The sequence below is a fragment of the Acanthopagrus latus genome, chromosome 4 (genome assembly GCF_904848185.1).
Source record: "Acanthopagrus latus isolate v.2019 chromosome 4, fAcaLat1.1, whole genome shotgun sequence".
In the NCBI taxonomy this organism is placed as follows: domain Eukaryota; kingdom Metazoa; phylum Chordata; class Actinopteri; order Spariformes; family Sparidae; genus Acanthopagrus; species Acanthopagrus latus.
The window spans coordinates 8,061,416-8,079,779 of NC_051042.1; the positions used below are offsets into that span (position 1 = coordinate 8,061,416).

At 38.2% G+C, this 18,364-nt stretch overlaps 1 protein-coding gene across 2 annotated transcripts; it reads left to right on the forward strand.

Moving 5' to 3' along the window:
- Positions 1-8,491: 8,491 nt before the first annotated feature.
- On the forward strand, positions 8,492-15,740 carry LOC119018692. 2 transcript variants are annotated; one of them, XM_037096552.1, is made up of 7 exons: positions 8,669-8,854; positions 9,927-10,012; positions 12,502-12,598; positions 12,946-13,944; positions 14,102-14,260; positions 14,377-14,472; positions 15,048-15,740. In XM_037096552.1, the coding sequence occupies exons 3-7, from the start codon at positions 12,596-12,598 to the stop codon at positions 15,357-15,359; spliced, it is 1,569 nt and encodes a 522-aa protein (XP_036952447.1). In that variant the 5' UTR covers positions 8,669-8,854; positions 9,927-10,012; positions 12,502-12,595; the 3' UTR covers positions 15,360-15,740. The 2 variants fall into 2 exon arrangements, with proteins under 2 accessions (XP_036952445.1, XP_036952447.1); XM_037096550.1 differs by lacking the exons at positions 14,102-14,260; positions 14,377-14,472; positions 15,048-15,740 and having other exon boundaries at positions 8,492-8,854; positions 9,927-13,085.
- The last annotated feature ends 2,624 nt before the right edge of the window (positions 15,741-18,364 follow it).

The following is an 18,364-nucleotide window of genomic DNA, read 5'->3' on the forward strand; positions in this document are numbered from 1 at the left end:
CAGCAGCAGAGCCGAAGATGACAATGTTCCTATAAGAATGAATGTGCAAACGCCTGTCAAACTTTGGTGAATAACAGGAGAGATTGCTGAACATGGTGATGTCCTTTATTTTTCTGTAAAGAATATTTTAATGAGATGAAAAAGGCAGAAAGATGAATATCTGAAGAGGTTGAAAAGCTGTAGAGTAAGAGGGATGAAACAGCTTAAAAAGGTGAAAAAAGACTGGAAAGGCAGAAAAGTTGTAGAGTAAGAGGGCAGAAAGAGCTTTAAAAGGTGGAAAAAGGCAGAATAGGTGAAAGAATAAAGGTATAACGAGCTTAAAATGGTTGCACACATGCTTGAGCAGGAGCAGAGCCAAAGATGAAAATGTCCCCATAAGGATGAATGGGAAAACACCTGACAAACCCCTGCGGTTTTTGAAAAAACTGTAATGGTTATGGCCAAAATATGTATATATTATAAAGCTGGAATGGTGTCTCTAGCTCAAAGTATGAAGGACAGGAAGAGGTGTAAAGTTGATGTGTTTCGGAAGAGGATTTTAAGATTTTCCCATTAACTTCAGTGTTAAATTTTGTTTAGAAAAAGTTTTTTAAAGAAGTTTCTAAAGAAGTTGAAAAGTTAAAAAGCTAAAAAGTACAAGGTTGAAATAGCTTAAAAAGTTGAACATTTTAATAGTTGAATGGTTTCTAAAGCTTACGGTATGCTGAAGTTATAGCAGAATGAAATTTGAAAAAATCCCCATAAGCATGAATGGGAAAAGTCCTCCCAAACCCCTGCGATTTTAGAAAAAACTTTAATGTTTAGGGCAAAAATATCTATATGGTGAGCAAGTAGAGACCTGGCCGAACTCGGTCATCTGGTTTTTCTTTCTGGAAAGTGAGAAATGAGGGCACAGGAGCGAGAGAGAGAACAGGTACCGTCTGCTCTTCACCAGAAATTTCGGCTCAAAATTAACATTGTCCCACATCTGAAATAAGACCATCAGCTGAAAGCCAACAAGATTTCCTACATTTCTAGGCATATATTGTCTATGTCAAGTAAAAGATGTGGGAACCAAATCAAGCTAAAGAGATTTTTTTTCCCGTTTTTGGTGCTGCTCTACACTCTGGGCTGCGGCAGTTGATGATGTCACGCACTCTAGCCGACGCAATACACACCCATTATAAAATCAGAAGAGGAGCTAAAACGCCTCGAAACTAAAACTGCGATGATTTCAAAACCGTACAAGATTTTAAAAAACTGAATACATCGGTAATAGTGCAAGGTCTGCTGAGTGTTTTAAAGTTTGAATGGTGTCTCTAGCTGAATGTATGAGGGAGAAGAAGAGTTTGAAAGGCGATGAGTTTTGAAGTGGATTTGAAGCTTTTCCCATTTGCGGCAATGTTAATTGTTTTTTTTTAGAAAAAGCTAAATATTTGAAAAAGCTGAAAATTACAAGGCTGAAAGAGCTTGAAAAGCTGAACGTTTTAATAGTTGAACGGTTTCAATAGCTGAACGTATGCTGAAGTTATAGCAGAATGAAATTTGAAAAAATCCCCATAAGGATGAATGGGCAAAATTTTGCATAAAAAGCTGAATATTTCCAAAAGTATAAAAGGTAGAAAAAAGAAAAATACAAGCAGTAATGTCCTTAAAAAGCTGCACATTTTGATACTTGAATGGTTTCTATAGCCCAAAATTTGTAGGAGGAGAAAGGTGCCGAAAAACGTACGGAATCAGGAATAACTAGAAAAATTTGTATTTCCTACGAAAATACAGTGTGAATGCTGAAGCCTGAAGAGAAATCTGCTGAATGTACTGCCGAAAAGATGAACAAGTTGAAAAGCTGAAAAGGTTGAAAAGTTAAAGGCTGAACGACCCTAAAAAGTTGAACATATTGATAGCTGAACAGTTTCTATAGATGAACATGACGCTTGACGTTTGAAGGAGGTGAAAAGGTAGAAAGATGAACATTTACGAAGATGAATGGACAGAAAAGTTGAAGAGGGTTGAAAGAGTTTGAAAAAATGAACATTTTCATAGCTGAACATGAAGCGGAATGTTTGAAGGAGTTGAAAAGGCAGAAAGATGAACATTTAAGAAGATGAATAGACAGAAAAGTTGAAGAGGGTTGAAAGAGTTTGAAAAGTTGAACATTTTCATAGCTGAACATGAAGCGGAATGTTTGAAGGAGTTGAAAAGGCAGAAAGATGAATATCTGAGAAGGCTAAAAGCTGTAGAGTAAGAGGTCTGAACGAGATTAAAAAGGTGAAAAAAGACTGAAAAGGCCGAAAAGTTGTAGAGTAAGAGGGCAGGAAGAGCTTAAAAAGGTGAAAAAAGACTGAAAAGCCGGAAAATAGGAGCCAGAAAGGGCCTAAAAAGGTTAGAAAAGTCAGAAAAGGTAGAAAGTTAAAGGCAGAGTGAGCTTAAAAAGTTGAACATATTGATAGTTGAACAGTTCCATAGCTGAACATGAAGCGGAATATTTTCAAGGAGTTAAAACGGCAGAAAGATGAATATCTGTAAAGGCTAAAAAGCTGTAGAGTAAGAGAGGTGAAAGAGATTGAAAAGGTGAAAAAAGAGTGAAAAGGCCAAAAAGTTGTATATTGAGAGGGCAGAAGGAGCGTAGAAAGGTGAAAAAAGACAAAAAAAGGTAGAAAGTTGAAGTCAGAAAGAGTTCAAAAAGGTGAAAAAAGTCTGAAAAGGTGGAAAATTAAAGTAAGAACGAGTCTAAAAAGGTGAGAAAAGTCAGAAAAAGGAGAAAAGGGGTGAAAAAAGACTGAAAAGGTAGAAAGTTAAAGGAAGGAAGAGATTAAAAAGTTGAAAAAAGACTGAAAAGTTGGAAAATTCAAACAAGAAAGAGCTTAAAAAGGTGAGAAAAGTCAGAAAAGGTTGCAAGTTAAAGGCAGAGAGAGCTTAAAATGGCTGCATCGTCTATGTAAAGGAAAAGATGTGGGATCCAAATACAGCTGAAGAGAAGTCTTTCTCCAGATTTTCCAGCTGCTCATAACTCTAAAGATGATGTCACACAGTGTAGCTCAGGCACCACACACACACATTCTTGAGATACACACGCTGGAGAAATAGGAGAGACAGAAATGATGAGGTCCCCATAAGAATGAATGGGAAAACTCCTCCCAAACCCCTGCGATTTTGGAAAAAACTTTAATGTTTAGGGTAATAATACCTATATGGTGAGCGAGTAGAGACCTGGCCGAACTCGGTCATCTGGTTTTTATTTCTGGAAAGTGAGAAATGAGGGCACAAACGCGAGAGAGAGAACAGGTACCGTCTGCTCTTCACCAGAAATTTCGGCTCAAAATTAACATTGCGGCTTATGGGAGAGCGTCTTCACTTCTTGTCACTCTCGGGCTTCGAAATCCAAAACCGTAAGTCCCACATCTGAAATGAGACCATCAGCTGAAAGCTAATACGATTTCCTACATTTCTATGTATACATTGTCTATGTTGAGTAAAAGGTTTGGGATCCAAATCGAGCTGAAGAGAATTTTTTCTCCCGTTTTCGGAGCTGCTCTACACTATGGGGTGCGGCAGTTGATGATGTCACCCACTCTAGCCGACGCAATACACACCCATTATAAACTCAGAAGAGGAGCAAAAACGACTCAAAACTAAAACTGCGATGATTTCAAAACCGAACTGAATACACCGGTAATAGTTCAAGGTCTTGTGAGTGTTTTAAAGTTTGAATGGTGTCTCTAGCTGAATGTATGAGGGAGAAGAAGAGGTTGAAAGACGATGAGTTTTGAAGAGAATTTGAAGCTTTTCCCATTTGCGGCAATGTTAATTTTTTTTTAGAAAAAGCTAAATATTTGAAAAAGTTGAAAGGTTGAAAAGCTGACGATTACAAGGTTGAAAGAGCCTAAAAAGCTGAACATTTTGATATTTGAACAGTTTCAATAGCTGAAGGTATGCTGAAGTTATAGCAGAGTGAAATTTGAAAAAATCCCCATAAGGATGAATGGGCAAAATTTTGCAGAAAAAGCTGAATATTTCCAAAAGTATGAAAGGTAGAAAAATGAAAAAAAGACGCCATCATGTCCTAAAAAAGCTGAACATTTTGATGGTTGAATGGTTTCAATAGCTCAAAATTTGAAGGAGTAGAAGAGAGCCAAAAAACGTACGGAATCTTGAATAATAACTAGAAAAATTGTATTTCCTGCGAAAATACAGTGTGAATGCTGAAGGCTGAAACGCTCTTGGAAATCTGCTGAACGTCCTGGCGAAATGTTGAAAAAGTCGAAAAGCCGGAAAAGTTGCAAAGTTAAAGGCCGAAAGAGCTTAAAAAGTTGAACATATTGATAGTTGAACAGTTCCATAGCTGCACAGGAAGCGGAATGGTTGAAGCAGTTGAAATTACAGAAAGATGAATATTTTAAGAAGATGAAGAGACAGGAAGGTTGAAGAGGGCTGAAAGAGTTTAAAAAGTGTAACAATTTCATAGCTGAACATGAAGTTGAATGTTTGAAGGAGTTGAAAAGGCAGGAAGATGAATATCTGAAAAGTTTGAAAAGCTGTAGCTTAAGAGGGCTGAACGAGCTTAAAAATGTGAAAAAAGACTGAAAAGGCCAAAAAGTTGTAGAGTAAGAGGGAAGAACGAGCTTAAAAAGGTGAGAGAGGGTTGAAAAGGTGAGAGGATAAAGGCATAAAGAGCTTAAAATGGTTGCACACATGCTGGAGCAGGAGCAGAGCCAAAGATGAAAATGTCCCCATAAGGATGAATGGGAAAACGCCTGACAAACTCCTGCGATCTTTGAAAAAACTGTAATGGTTATGGTCAAAATATTTATTTAATGAGTAACAGGAGACATTGTTAAACGAAGTGATGTTGTTTATATTTCTGGAAAGAATATTTTAAAAAGATCAAAAGGCAGAAAGTCCAATATCTGAAGAGGTTGAAAAGCTGTAGCTTAAGAGGGTAGAACGAGCTTAAAAAGGTGAAAAAAGACTGGAAAGGCAGAAAGATTGTAGAGTAAGAGGGCAGAAGGAGCCTAAAAAGGTGGAAAAAAGGTTGAAGAGGTGAAAGGATAAAGGCATAAAGAGCTTAAAATGTTTGCAGACATGCTGGAGCAGGAGCAGAGCCAAAGATGAAAATGTCGCCATAAGGATGAATGGGAAAACGCCTGACAAACTCCTGCGACTTTTGAAAAAAATGTAATGGTTATGGCCAAAATATTTATATATTATAAAGTTGGAATGGTGTCTCTAGCTCAAAGTATGAAGGACAGGAAGAGGTGACTTTGGAAGAGGATTTGAAGATTTTCCCATTTACTTCAGTGTTAAATTTTGTTTAGAAAAAGCCGAATTTCTAAAGAAGTTGAAAAGTTAAAAAGCAAAAAAGTACAAGGTTGGAATAGCTTAAAAAGTTGAACATTTTAATGGCTTCTTTAGCTTAAAGTATGCAGAAGTTATAGCAGGATGAAATTTGAAAAATTCCCCATAAGGATGAATGGGAAAACACCTCCCAAACGCCTCCGATTTGAAAGAAAACTGTAATGGTTGTAGCTGAAATATCTATATGGTGAGTGAGAGGAGGAGTTGCTGAACGCGGTCATGTTGTTTTTATTTCTGGAAAGTGAGAAATGAAGGCACAGAAGCGAGAGAGAGAAAAGGTACCGTCTGCTCTTCAGCAGAAATTTTGGCTCAAAATTAACATTGCGGCTTATGGAGGAACTGTTGGACTTCTTGTCGCTCTCGGGCTTCTAGATCCAAAACCGTAAGTCTCACATCTGAAATAAGACCATCAGATGAAAGCCCACAAGATTTCCTACATTTCTATGCATATATTGTCTATGTCAAGTAAAAGATGTGGGAACCAAATTGAGCTGAAGAGAATTTTTCTCCCTTTTTTCCCAGCTGTTCTACACTCTGGGCTGCGGCAGTTGGTGCGCGCTCACTCTAGCTGACGCAATACACACCCATTATAAAATGAGAAGAGGAGCTAAAAATCCTTCAAACTCAAACTGCGATGATTTCAAAACCATACAAGATTTTAAAAAACTGAATACAGTGCAAATAGTTCAAGGCGTTGTGAGTATTTTAAAGTTTGAATGGTGTCTCTAGCTCAAGGTATAAGGGAGAAGAAGAGGTTGAAAGTCGAGGAGTTTTGAAGAGGATTTGAAGCTTTTCCCATTTGCGGCAATGTTACATTTTTTTTAAACAAAGCTTAATATTTGAAAAAGTTGAAAGGTTGAAAAGTTGAAAAGCACAAGGTTGAAAGAGCTTAAAAAGCGGAACATTTTCATGTTTGAATGGTTTCTATAGCTGAAGGTATGCTGAAGTTATAGCAGAATGAAATTTGAAAAAATCCCCATAAGGATGAATGGGAAAAATTTAGCAGAAAAAGCTGAATATTAGCAAAAGTATAAAAGGTAGAAAAAAGAAAAATAGATGCCATCATGTCCTAAAAAAGCTGAACATTTTGATGGTTGAATGGTTTCTGTAGCACAAAGTTTGTAGAAGGAGAAGCGAGCCAAAAAACGTACGGAAGAATAATAATAAATTCCAGAAGAACAATAGTGTGAATGCTGACTCAGCATTCACACTAACTAGAAAAATTTGTATTTCCTACGAAAATACAGTGTGAATGCTGAAGCCTGAAGAGAAATCTGATGAATGTACTGCCGAAAAGATGAACAAGTTGAAAAGCTGAAAAGGTTGAAAAGTTAAAGGCTGAACAACCCTAAAAAGTTGAACATATTGATAGCTGAACAGTTTCTATAGATGAACATGAAGCTTGACGTTTGAAGGAGGTGAAAAGGTAGAAAGATGAACATTTACGAAGATGAATGGACAGAAAAGTTGAAGAGGGTTGAAAGAGTTTGAAAAAATGAACATTTTCATAGCTGAACATGAAGCGGAATGTTTGAAGGAGTTGAAAAGGCAGAAAGATGAACATTGAAGAAGATGAATAGACAGAAAAGTTGAAGAGGGTTGAAAGAGTTTGAAAAGTTGAACATTTTCATAGCTGAACATGAAGCGGAATGTTTGAAGGAGTTGAAAAGGCAGAAAGATGAATATCTGAGAAGGCTAAAAGCTGTAGAGTAAGAGGTCTGAACGAGATTAAAAAGGTGAAAAAAGACTGAAAAGGCCGAAAAGTTGTAGAGTAAGAGGGCAGGAAGAGCTTAAAAAGGTGAAAAAAGACTGAAAAGCCGGAAAATAGGAGCCAGAAAGGGCCTAAAAAGGTTAGAAAAGTCAGAAAAGGTAGAAAGTTAAAGGCAGAGTGAGCTTAAAAAGTTGAACATATTGATAGTTGAACAGTTCCATAGCTGAACATGAAGCGGAATATTTTCAAGGGGTTAAAAAGGCAGAATGATGAATATCTGTAAATGCTAAAAAGCTGTAGAGTAAGAGAGCTGAAAGAGATTGAAAAGGTGAAAAAAGAGTGAAAAGGCCAAAAAGTTGTATATTGAGAGGGCAGAAGGAGAGTAGAAAGGTGAAAAAAGACTGAAAAGGTGGAAAGTTGAAGGCAGGAAGACCTTAAAAAGGGTGAAAAAGACAGAAAAGGTGGAAAATTAAAGCAAGAAATAGCTTGAAAAGGTGAAAAAAGACTGAAAAGGTAGAAAGTTAAAGGCACACTGCAAAAAAGCCAACTTGTATTTGTTGTCCTTAAACTGTCATTTTTGTCGACAAAACTTGAAAATATAAATTATTAACATTTACGACAATAATATCAGTTAGCACAACAAAGCAAGACAGTTGAATACGCCAAAAGAGTTTGACTAGTTGTCAGTACTTAAATTCGTGAATTAGGGTTTGATACAAGGGACAAAAGCTCTGCTAACTTGTATTTCTTTGTTTTGAAATGCGGGAAAGCCAACTTTCATAGTTGGCACTTTCAACTTCAGTCTTATTTTTGGCTATGCTTCATTTGTTAATTGTTTTGCATTTACATCTATTTGATTACATTGTTAATGCTGTGTTAATGTTAGTGCTTTGTTAATTATATACATTAAAATTAATTATAATAAGCATAGTTTAATAAATTCTTAAATGTATTGTAATTAATACATGTTTTAAATAATCAAAGTTGTAAACAAGATGCTGTTATTTATGTTCTTCTGCCCATATCAAATAGACCATTTACCATTTCAACCCCCATATAGAAGACATGCGGGCCTAAGCTTAGTCATTTTTGGCTCTTATGGCTTAGTTACGCTACTTGCAAGTGGAGTGGCCCAGATGAGGCCGAAATGTCTTTCACTGAGCTTGATGTTGGTTGCTGTGGCCGGGCCTGTCCCAAACTTAGTTTTATAAGGCCGCAAAGTCTTACATGGTGGTTCAGATTCTAAAACTTTGAGTCTTTAGGTACAACTGATACAAATTTGATGCCTCTAGGCCCAGAGGCCTAGAACACCAATGCCTCACTTACATGGTGTTTTGGGAGGCCCAGAGGCCTAGAAACAAACGGACGACATATTCTGAAACTTTGAGTCTATAGGTACAACTGATAGAAATTTGATGCCTCTAGGCCTCCTAGAAGTGTCTTAAAATGAGGGTCAAAGTTCAAATGGTCGCCAGTTCACTTACATAGTGTTGTAGATGGGAGGGGTTGAAAAGAGTTTAAAAAGAAGACAAACAACAACGGTTTTATATGGGCAAATCGTCTTAAAATGTTTTTATTATAATAATTATTCTAAGATGTATAATTCTAATATATTTATTCTCAAATTTTGCTTTCTTCATCATCCAAATGGTGAGCAGTGCACTGGGCTGACCACTAGGGGCTTTCTGCCAACTCGTATTTCTTTGTTGTGAAAAGCGGGAAAGCCAACCTTCGTAGTTGGCACTCAACGTGATCTCATTCTCATTTGGGCGTTGCCGGTGGCTGTGAGGACAGCTGGAGTCCACAGAGGTAGGTTCTTCCAAACTTTATTAAAAGAACATACAGTATGTTGTTATCAGTCGTCGTGTACAGTATGTTGTATGCCGTTTAAAGCGACCGACACATTTTCAACAGTTAAACACGAAGCTTTTCATGCTAAGGTAGCGAAGTTTGCGCGAACTGATGCTAGCGGAAGTGATTGGTAGAGCGATGTCATAAACTTATCAAATACACTATCAAATGACTCCAAAACGCTCGTGTGGACAATTGGTAGTCCGTACATTTACCACGCTACGAAAAGATTATTCTAATATTACGAGGATTAGTTATTTTTTAGCCGAACGCACTGATTCCGTGCCGCGAAAGAGAGTAGTTCTGAGTATTTGATTAATGTTTACGTCTTTATAGGTCATTGAAAATATTTTTTCATAGCGTGGTGAATTTACAGGCCACCAGTTGTACACACGGATGTTTTGGAGGTATGTGGTGTGGTGGCGTATTTAAACCCTCTGTCAACGGCCGGCCGGCGCACAGCGGTGTTCTGTACTTGAGTTTCAATCTGTCTGGGAAAAAAACGACCGCGGCTAAATCAGTCATTCTTTTTGCAACTGAAAGCTAGCATGTCTGTCTCTGGTGCCATCGCGTCTTGTTATCATGACATTGTGCTACGTACGGGGAAAATCTCCGCAAAAAACCGCGCGCGCGCGTGTGTGTGTGTGCATGGGCGATTCTTGGCATGGGCAGACCGGGCGGCCGCCCGGGGCGGCATCAGACGAGCAGTAATTAGCGCACCCCTGCAGATTTGGAAGTAGCGCCCCCCGTAAGATTTGGAAGTAGCGCGCGCGCGTGCGTGTGTGTAATGCCTTAAAAGCCTTGAATTTTAGTTTTGGTTAAAAAGATGACAAAAAATCCCCTTAATTAAACAAAAATGACGAAAAAAATGTCAAACATGACAAAAATGACACAAATATTGACAAAGAAAATACAAAAAATAAGTCATTGAATTTGTGTATAAATGCTCTTGAATAGCCTTGAATTTGACTTGAAGAAACCTGTAGGAACCCTGTCTAATCCCCAGCAAATCTTCATCTTTGTTTTTCAGATTGAAATTAATGCAGTGCAAGTTCTGCAAATTCAGCCATGACGTCGAAGCTGTTCTGGTGAAACACTATCGACTTCATCACAGAGGTTCGACCTGGCCTTGCATCCACAGGGACTGTTTTTGTACTTTCAGAACCATTAGTGCTTTGAAATCACATATTTCAAGATTGCACAGGACTGTCCAAAGGCAGGAAAATCTATCATTTCAGTGCTCGTTGTGTGACTACAAAGACATTTGCTGTAAAAAGAAAGTATTAACTCATTTGCACCATCATCTTAGACTCAGAGAGACCGTGTCTTACCCATTTGTAGGCTGCAGCTTTGCAACCAACCGCCTAAATAGTTTTACAGGACATACTTCACGGAATCATAAAAGCCATAATCTTAGAAATTTTCTGACACCAGTCAGGGTAGTTAATGATTTTCCATCTGACGACATAGCCCAGCCATGTAGTGTTGATCCGGAAGCTGGAGTGTCATTGACATGCAGTCCTAGTTTGGATTCCACAGAAAACGGTCGACCTGATTGTGCGCAGAATGTAGACTCTGAAATACTTCAGCACAAATTAGCTTCCCTTTTTCTACGCATGCAATGCGTACTACATGTGCCAAAACATGCAATACAGGCAATTATAGATGAATTTAGTGATATTTTGTCCTTTTCCAAGTTTCACACAACTAAAATTCTCAAAGACGTTTTAGCAAAACACAATATTGAAGTTGAGGAAGATGTTATTCAAGAGATAAGTAGCACTGTGTTTGAAAAAAATCCAGTACTTGTTACAACAGCAGAAAAAGGTGCATTATCAACAGATTATAGAAGGAACAGATATTTCAAGGAACATTTCTCCATCATTGAACCAACTGAGTTATTGTATGACCGGACTTCAAAAAAAGCATTTGTTTATGTTTCTGTGAATGAGGTTATTGAGCTTTTGTTGAACAGAGGAGAGTTTCTTGAAAAACTTGTTTTCAGTGAAGAGTCTACTCCAGGGATTTACAAGACTTTCCAAGATGGTTCTTACTTTCAGCAAAATTTTGGAGAAAATGAGCTACATATTGCATTGGGATTATATATAGATGATTTTGAATTGTGTAACCCATTAGGCACATCGAAGAAAATCCACAAAATCACTGCTGTTTATTGGGTTATTCTTAATCTGCCCTCAAAGTTTCGTTCCACTTTACACTCCATTCATTTAGCTCTTCTTGGAAAGACTTGTGATGTCAAACAGTTTGGTTTTGAAAAATTTTTTAATCCTTTAGTTAAGGACTTAAAGTCACTGGAACAAACAGGGGTCTTTGTGCAAACTTTGGACAACTATGTAAAAGGATCAGTATTTTGTGTCTGTGCAGATAATTTAGGAGCTCATGGACTGGCCGGCTTTCAGGAAAGTTTCAATGTAAAGAATTTCTGTAGATTTTGTTTGACAAATCGAGGTGAAATAGCAACTACAGCAATTTCTGATTTTCAGCTACGCTACAGAGAACAGCATGATACATTTCTGCTACAACTTTGTCAAGAAAATGTTCCACATGTGAATGGTGTTAAAAGTGAATGTGTGTTAAGTAAGCATCTGTCAAATTTTCACCCTGTCACGGGTTTTCCTCCAGACATATTGCATGATTTTTTTGAAGGTGTCATTCCTGTTGAACTGTCTCTGTGTCTGAAAGAGTTAATTTTGAAAGGCTTTTTTTCTTTAGAGAGACTAAATAGCCTTATCAATTCATTCCCTTACAAATATTCTGACAGGTTAAATAAACCAAAGGCAATTTCTAAAGCAAATTTTGAAAAGGGCAGCATAGGTGGCAATGGCCATGAGAATTGGTCTCTCTTACGATTCCTCCCTCTTCTCATCGGAAAGAGCGTCCCAGAACAAGAACCCGCATGGGAAATACTGATGGACCTTAAAGAAATTGTTGAAATTGTTGTCAGACCTGTTTTGTCAGAGGAAATATTGAACTACTTGGAGATCAAGTTGTCTGATCACAGAAGCCTGCTCACAGCCACTTTTCCTGCTTTTAGCCTGCGTCCAAAGCATCACTTTGCTGAACATTATCCTTACCTACTACGATGCTTTGGTCCATTAGTGGAATTATGGACAATGAGGTTTGAATCGAAACATAGCTTTTTCAAGAAGACTATGCATGATGCTCAAAACTTTAAAAATGTGCTCCTCACACTGTCCACAAAACACCAGCAGATGATGGCCTGCTTGTTTGATAGTCAGAGTCTGTTCAAGTCAATGTTACATGTGGAGAAAGTAACTGACATCAAAACATCTTCTTTGGATGCTCCCCTGCGCGCAGTTATTAAGAGACACTATCCACATCTTGAGGCTGTGTCCCTTTCCAAAGACATTTATTTTCATGGGACCCGATATGTTGTGGATATGATTCTGTCATCTGGGCACTGCAGTGGACTGCCAGAGTTCTATAAGATCGTGACCATAATTGTTAACCCAGAAAAAGCAGCCTTTGTTGTCAAAAAGCTCACATCTTGGTACCTTGAACATTTTAGGTCTTATGAGCTTATGGAGAGCATCTATGCAAACATTGAGATTTTTGATCCTCAGGCTCTTAACGACTACCATCCATTGGTTTCCTACACTGTGGGAGGCAGGGTGTTGGTGACTCCAAAAGTGTGCCTGCTCCATTGAAGTGACAAGAATGGTAAGTGAACTCTGATGACGCATTATTCACAGAACTCTTGCTCTAATTGTCATTTTTGCCCTTTCTCCCATTTGAACAAGATGCATATGCTGCCTGTCATTATTTTGACATTTTTCTGTTTAACTTCCTTTTTTCCCCCTCCTGAGTGGATTTATGGACTTGTTTCACCTGTTTGTTTTTTTTTTTCTGTTCAACCTCCACCCCTGCCTGTGTTTTTTTGTGGGGTTTCTTTGGTTTGTTTTTTTTAGACAAAATAAGACAAGTTTGATTCGCTTTTGTTTGTGAATCGTTTTTTACTCCCTGTAAGCTAACCCTTAAGTGTTTTGTCCTTGTTTCTGGTTACACAGGCGGGGATTCTGCTGCTGGTGAAAATCTCCACAAGAATGTCCCGCAAAATGGCACTTCCTGTTGTACCGGAATCAGTTGAAGAGCTGCAAGAAATTCTTCAGGAGAAACTTCAACTTCAAGGCAGCTTCACACTACAGTATGAGGACCGAGACTTTGATAATGCTCTCTGTAATTTGATTGACATTCATGATTTGCCACCTGAGCGTGCTGTATTGCACATTCTTTGGGATGAGACAGCTCCACTTGTCCGGCAAGATTTGGACTCTCTTGAATCAGGATCTTCCCTTGACACAGCCAGTGTACACAGCGTAAACTCACCTCAAAGTCCCTCAACTTTCATCAGGCACCATCTGCGAAGTGTTGCAGAGTGGCCTTCACCTTTTCCCATCCCGTCCTTCTCCTATGATGTGGAGTTGCAGTTGCGCAAAGGCAACGAGGAATATGAACGAACCAAGAAAAGTATCACCTTAACAAGAGACATGAAGATCAACATTTTGGACAGGATTGCTCAGGCAGTTTTTGAAGTGAAAGCCTATCCTGATCAAGATGAGATTGAATCAGTTGCTTCTGCCCTCATCGAATCACACCCCTGCCTTCGTGAGCCAAGCAGTGAGAAAGGATATGATGGATGGAAAATGAGCATAAAATACAAACTGGGCAATTATAGGGCCAAGCTGCGTCAGGCAGGCTGTACTGAGGTTAGCATTAACCACAAAAAACGAAGCTGCAAAGGTGATGGGGCAAGTCCTTCTCTGAAGAGAGCAAGGCGAGGTGAAATTAACCACGTTCCCGACCATCCAGACCACCATAATGATGATTCCCTGGAGGATGAAAGACAGGCTCTGGCCGAGAACTTCAACAGAAAGAACAAGAATGTTGCACTCATCAGACAAAAGATGGAGCTGACCTTCTCCTTGAGGCGCAAGGAAATTATTGAGCTGGAACCAATGGTTTCTGAGGTCATGGAACGGTGGCCGGCTCTGTTTTGCGAGGCAGTGGTAAGTAGTTGAAACAAGAATATATTTATTTAATACTTAATTTGGTATGATTTTGTATTTTTTATGATTTGCTGATATAAAATGACAATTTTAACATTGAAAATGTTTTGACTTTTTATTGACAATTCAAATTTTTTATATTAACAATTTCCAACAGATTCAGGAAGAATTTTATCGGATCACAAACAGAAACCTTATTGAGAACTTCAGAACAGCTCTTCAGCAGCACACCGGGAGGCTCCTGAAACTGTATCGGGCAAGAAGGACTGCTTTTTCCGATGAGATGGATCAACTTCTCAACAGCCTGGATCAAGAGGTGAATTCCTGATGAATTGATTTAGTAACTCTGAACATTGTGGATGTAAAAAGAAATTTTACCTTGTTGTGACAAACGATTATATCTTGTGACGTTTCATGCAAATCTTGTTTCAGACATCTGACATCACCGCACATCGCCAGACTGCTGCTTTAAAGGGCCTTCCCTTATTTCTCCGTGACAGCCAGGAGAAGCTCTTCAGGAACTGTCTCGTGAGTGTTGAATGAATATAAATTGTAAATATGTATTGTATCTGTAGTGCTGTACTGTGTAGTAGCTCTGCATTTCTTGCCAAATCGCCTTCTCTGCACTTCCTACAGTAATTAGTGTTGTTGTGATACCATTTTTTTGGCCCCCAAAACCAATTCCAATGCCCAGCTGTGCAGTATTTGCCTATGAATGTTGCTGTTTTGAGAGGAAAAAAAAAAAAAAAAGCATTTTTTTCCTCTAATTCTAAAGAACTGCAGACTCACTTGGATGTAAAATCATTGCTATCACGCTTGGTCAGGCACTGCTTAGAAACATTTGTGGGACAGGAAAAAAGACTAATACAGAGTGAATCCAGTAGAACTTTTTTATTGCCTACCTGCCTATTAGTGACAGTAAGAGAATAAGCTCCTCTAAAGCCGTGTTCACACTGCACGCCACTTGGTTGCGTAGGTTGCTTCACGTGCTCCATTTGACATATACGTAACTAAACTCAGTCACATCCAGCTCTGTCTGTTAGGCAGAAGACTGACTGCTAGCTTGTTAATATGACCATTTATCTCTTTTCTTGTCTGTCAAGGTCACCCAGCCAGAAGAGGAGCAGACGAAGGGCCTCACGGTGGGAATCCTTACTTTGCTGGAGGATGATGACAGGCCAGCACCCCAAAGTGTCGTGAGTGTGGCTCTTGTTGTGGAAGAGGAGATCGTCCTGCAAGATATTTCTGACCTGCCAGCAGCATTTGCTTTACTCTTTGGACTGATCTACGCTTTGAACCTCAAGTATCCAAAGGATTTGAGGTATACATTTGAAACTGTTCAGAAGGTCTTCATGGAGCTGGGTACAGACCTTTCAGCAAGGGTCAGATCCCTGAAGAACAAACTCCTTCAGTGAATCTACGTTTTCGCTCCCTTCGTTCCAGCCATGTTCGTTCACTCTGCTAAGGCTCCTCAAATTCTGTACTTATGTTTTATCTCCTGCTCTCCTACAGTTCTTATATTTTTTTGGCTTTTAAATATGGTGAGCATTAAGATTCAATGTGTGCGTTTTACAAGATGTTGTGAAAAGATTTTTAAAGCACTCAGTAACCTTGTTACCAGGTTTTAAATCGTGCATCACAGTGCTTTTATGTATTTTTGTTGTTAAGTTTACTATGTGTCACAAGATGACAGCAGTTGGGTCTCAGTAGTCTTAATTTCCTTGGAAAGGAAGGGATGGAGTTGGAAGGGATTTATAGTTCTATTTTCTGAATAAAACAAATGTTTTGAACTGATATGTTGCATCTGAAATTATTTAGACATTAGATGAGCTGTTATTGGCTGCAAATTCTAAAGTTGAGTTACATTGTAGACTAACGCATTGTCGAATTTTAAATTCTTGAATTATTCTGCTACAGTAAATACTAATTTAACCAAATGAAATTTGAAACTGTATAGTTATTCAGAGTTATTACAATGTAAAATTATAAATTAGTACAATTTGATGGACAGTTAGCAGAAATTAAGATTAATAGTTATCTTGATGTAAAATCATAAGTTAGTAGAACTTTGGGAAAGTAGTAGCCGACGTAAGGCTTAAAAGTTACTACAACAGAAAATTCCAAGTTAGTACAATTTATAGGAGAGTAAGCAGAAGTAAGGTTTAAAAGTTACTACAATGGAAAATTATAGGTTAGTACAACTTCAGGAAGAGTTAGTAGAACTTGGCATTAAAAGTTATTATATTGTAAAATTATAAGTTAGCAGAACTTACAAAATCTGATTGACAAAATCAGATTTCAAAGTTGAGCAAACTCAAAAGCAAAACTTAAAATATTGAGTTTAATAACCCAACTTAAAATTCTATCGAAGTTTGTTGCCTTGAAATTTTGAGTTCACCCAATTTTTCTTTTTTTACAGTGCAGAAAGAGTTAAAAAGGTGAAAAAAGTCTGAAAAGGTGGAAAATTAAAGCAAGAACGAGTCTAAAAAGGTGAGAAAAGTCAGAAAAAGGAGAAAAGGGGTGAAAAACGACTGAAAAGGTAGAAAGTTAAAGGAAGGAAGAGATTAAAAAGGTGAAAAAAGACTGAAACGGTGGAAATAAAAGCAAGAAAGAGCTTAAAAAGGTGAGAAAAGTCAGAAAAGGTTGAAAGTTATAGGCAGAGAGAGCTTAAAATGGCTGCATTGTCCATGTAAAGGAAAGATGTGGAATCCAAATCCAGCTGAAGAGAATTCTGGCTCCAGATTTTCCAGCTGCTCACCATTCTAAAGATGATGTCACACAGTGGAGCTCAGGCACCACACAGGCAATGTTGAGAAACACACGCTGGAGAAGTAGCACAGACAGAGATGATGAGATCTCCATAAGAATGAATGGGAAATCTCCTCCCAAACCACTGCGATTTTAGAAAAAACTTTAATGTTTAGTGCAAAAATATCTATATGGTGAGCGAGTAGAGACCTGGCCGAACTCGGTCATCTGGTTTTTATTTCTGGAAAGTGAGAAATGAGGGCACAAACGCGAGAGAGAGTACAGGCCGAGAAGCTCTGGAGTAAGGGGGGTGAAAGAGCCTAAAAAGGTGAAAAAAGAGTGAAAAGTCATAGAGTAAGAGATCAGAAAGAGCGTAAAAAGGTGAAAAAAGACAGAAAACGTGGAAATTTAAATGCGGAGAGGGCTTAAAATGGCTGCCCACATGCTGCAGGACGAGCAGAGCCAAAGTCGAATATGTCCCCATAAGGAATGAATGGGAAAACACCTCCCAAACTGATGCCATTTTAGAAAAAACTATGATAGTTATCACCAAAATATTGGTATGTGGAGTTACAGGAGGAATGCGGTCATGTTATTTATATTTCTAGACAGTGCGAAATGAGGGCACAAGGAGTTGGAATGACAGAAAGATGAATATTATAAAAAGATGAAGAGACAGAAAAGTTGAAGAGGGCTGAAAGAGTTTAAAAAATGTAACATTTTCATAGCTGAACATGAAGTTGAATGTTTGAAGGAGTTGAAAAGGCAGGAAGATGAATATCTGAAAAGGTTGAAAAGCTGTAGCTAAAGAGGGCTGAACGAGCTTAAAAATGTGAAAAAAAGACTGAAAAGGCCCAAAAGTTGTAGAGTAAGAGGGCAGAAAGAGCTTAAAAAGGTGAGAAAGGGTTGAAAAGGTGAAAGGATAAAGGAATAAAGAGCTTAAAATGGTTGCACAAATGCTGGAGCAGGAGCAGAGCCAAAGATGAAAATGTCCCCATAAGGATGAATGGGAAAACGCCTGACAAACTTCTGCGATCTTTGAAAAAACTGTAATGCTTATCGCAAAATATTTATATGATGAGTAACAGGAGACATTGCTGAACGAAGTGATGTCGTTCATATTTCTGTAAAGAATATTTTAAAAAGATGAAAAGGCAGAAAGTCCAATATCTGAAGAGGTTGAAAAGCTGTAGAGTAAGAGGGGTCAATGTACGTGAAAAGGTGAAAAAAGACTGGAAAGGCAGAAAAATTGTAGAGTAAGAGGGCAGAAAGAGCTTAAAAAGGTGGAAAAAGGTTGAAGAGTTGAAAGGATAAAGGCATAAAGAGCTTAAAATGTTTGCACACATGCTGGAGCAGGAGCAGAGCCAAAGATGAAAATGTCCCCATAAGGATGAATGGGAAAACGCCTGACAAACTCCTGCGACTTTTGAAAAAACTGTAATGGTTATGGCCAAAATATTTATATATTATAAAGTTGGAATGGTGTCTCTAGCTCAAAGTATGAAGGACAGGAAGAGGTGCAAAGTCGATGACTTTGGAAGAGGATTTGAAGATTTTCCCATTTACTTCAGTGTTAAATTTTGTTTAGAAAAAGCCGAATTTCTAAAGAAGTTGAAAAGTTAAAAAGCAAAAAAGTGCAAGGTTGGAAGAGCTTAAAAAGTTGAACATTTTA

Excerpts from the sequence above, each read along its gene's own strand:
- LOC119018692 (XM_037096550.1), top strand. The coding sequence starts at position 9,937 with ATGCAGTGCAAGTTCTGCAAATTCAGCCATGACGTCGAAGCTGTTCTG.